Raw genomic sequence first — 2,830 nt, 5'->3', positions numbered from 1 at the left:
CAGTAATAACCCTTGAGAGAGTCTTTAGAAGCCAGTATTCACAGGTGGCAAGATGATGCAGCATCATAGGTAATGATATAACCAGCATTAAATAAATGGTATTAGGAAACTACAGAGGCAAGAAAATCTTTAGATTCAAGATAAACAGGTTCTGAAGGGTCATGGCCTTGTGAGTAATAACAGCATCATTATCTTTTTTTTTTGTTAAGGTAGGAGATGTGAAATTAGCCAGGAATGGTGCATTTGACAATAAAGACAGGAAGAGACAGTACTTATATTTGAACAGGAAGAGATAATGCCTAGACACTACAAAGCATCTTTATGTGCACTGATGTGACAATAAACAAATATGTAAGTACCACTTCTCTACGTTTTATCCTAAATCTTCATTAAAATATTACACCTCATACGGGCCCATTAATTTTGTAATACATATGTTAAGCAAATTCTGTACATAGTCAGGGTCCTTAAAAACAAAAAAGTTTACCTGGGATATTTCTGCGCATTCTTAAGGTGGTCCTGGAGGCAGCACAGTACAATGAATGGTTAGGAGTATCGGTTCTGGAGTGAGAATTCCTAGGTTCCACATATTAGCTACGGGACCGTAATAGGCAGGTTGTTTAACCTCTCCATGCCTCAGTTTCTACATCTGTAGGGAATAAAAGTATGGTACTTTATAGCCATGTTGAGAAGTTTAAATTACATAATATATGCAAGTGTCTAATACCTGGCACTTTAAGTGCTTAAAAGTGACAGTAATATATAGTACTATACTTACCTGTCTTATATTCCAAGATGGTAAGGACAAAATGAGTTCCTCTTTGTATCCCCCACACGATGAGGTGAATTGTATTTGTGATACAGAGGTTAAATTCATCTGGAAACACTAGGTATATTAAAATTTTAAATAAAATATAATTTTAATAAAAAGGTCCTCAGCATATCATTTGTATTTTTTCACTTTATAATTAGTGTTAGGGGCTTATTACTTTTAATATTCTTTTTGTCACCCTCACTTTTTTCAAAGCATCTAGTTTAATGTAATACACTTCATAGCCCTCAGAACTGCTGACGGGTAGTCAGAGGGACGAGACTGCTGCAGCAAAATGTGGGTTTCAATAGGGTACCGTTTTACTGCTGGAGCTGGAAGACCAATAATCTCAGAAAACAGAGCACTCCTGGACACTCCGGAGGCATGTGGGATACTGCGAAGGATACACCCGGAGGCCTGGGTGGGCAGCAGGGCCTGATGAGAGAAGTAGGGCCTCGGCAGGGCCTGCTGAGAGAGTCAAACTCGCGTTTCAGGCAGATGCTGGGGCAGGACCCACCTGACCCCGCCTTCGCCCTGGCGCGGGCAGTTGTGTGTGGCCGCGGCCCTACGCAGCGCCCTCTCCCGGGCCACCTCCTCGGGACCGACATTGACCTTGTCGCGGGCAGCCGGGGCTGCCGCAGTCCCCGTGCCGCAGTGCCCTGCATTGGCGGGGGACGCCCATTGGCACCTGGTCCGACGGCTCATGGGAGCCGGACGCCGAGTCCCGGCCGGGCCGCCGCCCTACCGCTGTCCCTCGATACCTCACTCCTCTGCGCGCCCACCAGCCCAGCGACCCGCAGAGGGCGTCTGCCGCGGGCGCACGCGCCGCAGTCGCTCACGGCTGGGGGCGGGGGGGCTGGGTGTGCTCTGGGCGCGCGCGCGCAGCCGCCGCTTCAGTCTGTTGCTCCGCCCGCGCCTCCAGCTCCCAGCGTGCCCGCCCGCCGAGCGCCCAAGGGCGGTGCGGGGCCCGCGGTGTAGAGCCAGCCCCGGACCCGCGCCCCGCATCCGGATGGTCCCGGTAAGCGGGGGCGGGGACGGCATGAACGGTGCGGGCGGCCCTCCGGGGACTCTGAGGTGTTTCTGTGGGAGCCGCCGCTAAGGTGGCCCCTGTGTAGGAGAATGATCCTGAGCGTCTGCTGCCTCTGGCCCCTCGAGAGAGTTCCTGAGGGGATGTGGAGAGTCGCCCTCATAGAGCACCACTGTGTGAATGGAGCTTCCCCAGGGCTTTCTCTGCATTTGTCCCCATGGGCGCCCGAGTGTAGCTGCGGCGCTGCAAAGGTGGTCTCTGGACTTGGCCTCTATGAGAGTGCCATGTTGTGAGGATATTCAGTCTCCTCAGTGGGTAGGCCCACGTGTCGGGGTCCTGAAGCCTCTGGCCATCAGCCATGTGAGTGAACTTGGAAGACCCTGTAGCTCCAATCAAGCTTTCAGATGACTGCTGCCCTGGTGGACGTCTTGACTGCAACCTCATGAAAGACCCTAAAGCCAGAAACACCCTGCTAAGCCACTCCCAAATTCTGGACCTATATACTGTTTGTTGTTTTAGGCCACTAAGTTTTGGGGCAATTTGTTAAGCAGCATTAGGTAACTAATACACCCTCCTTAGGAGCAGTGGCCTTCTGGGGGTTAAGCAGTGAGAGGAGAAACCCAGCCAAGTCTGTTAGGTGAATATTAAGATTATACAGATCCTAAGAATACGGTTTAAGTCTAGCCCAATCACAAAAATTCTGCAAATAGTTCCCGAATGGAAGTGAAGTATGTCAACAGGTTGCTGTAAATCTTCTCAAAAACACTATCAGAAAAGAAATAAGGTTTAAACACAGAAGAGAACATTCTTTGATGGTTATGAAAGTGGGGAGGGAGGGAGAGGGTTATTCACTAACGAGATAGTAGACAAGAATTATCTTAGGTGAGGGCAAGGACGCACACACTACAGGGGTAGTCAGCACAACTGGACTAAACCAAAGCTAAGAAGTTTCCTGAATACAGTCAAACACTTTGAGGGACAGAGTAGCAGGG

General features: G+C 49.6%; 1 protein-coding gene across 1 annotated transcript in view; it reads right to left on the bottom strand.

The window, feature by feature from the left end:
* Positions 1 to 1,115: 1,115 nt before the first annotated feature.
* LOC101359435 (protein FAM205A-like) overlaps positions 1,116 to 2,830 on the bottom strand; it is a 14,670-nt gene continuing 12,955 nt past the window's right edge. Inside the window, exons 5-7 of the mRNA XM_012554338.1 lie at positions 1,594 to 1,891; positions 1,329 to 1,470; positions 1,116 to 1,143 (exon numbers count right to left, since the gene is read on the bottom strand). Coding sequence (XP_012409792.1) covers positions 1,116 to 1,143; positions 1,329 to 1,470; positions 1,594 to 1,891 — 468 coding nt within the window. The remainder of the gene's footprint in view (positions 1,144 to 1,328; positions 1,471 to 1,593; positions 1,892 to 2,830) is intronic.

Source organism: Trichechus manatus, unplaced genomic scaffold (genome assembly GCF_000243295.1).
Source record: "Trichechus manatus latirostris isolate Lorelei unplaced genomic scaffold, TriManLat1.0 scaffold00016, whole genome shotgun sequence".
Classification (NCBI taxonomy): Eukaryota; Metazoa; Chordata; class Mammalia; order Sirenia; family Trichechidae; genus Trichechus; species Trichechus manatus.
This window is presented reverse-complemented; position numbering and strand designations above follow the sequence as displayed.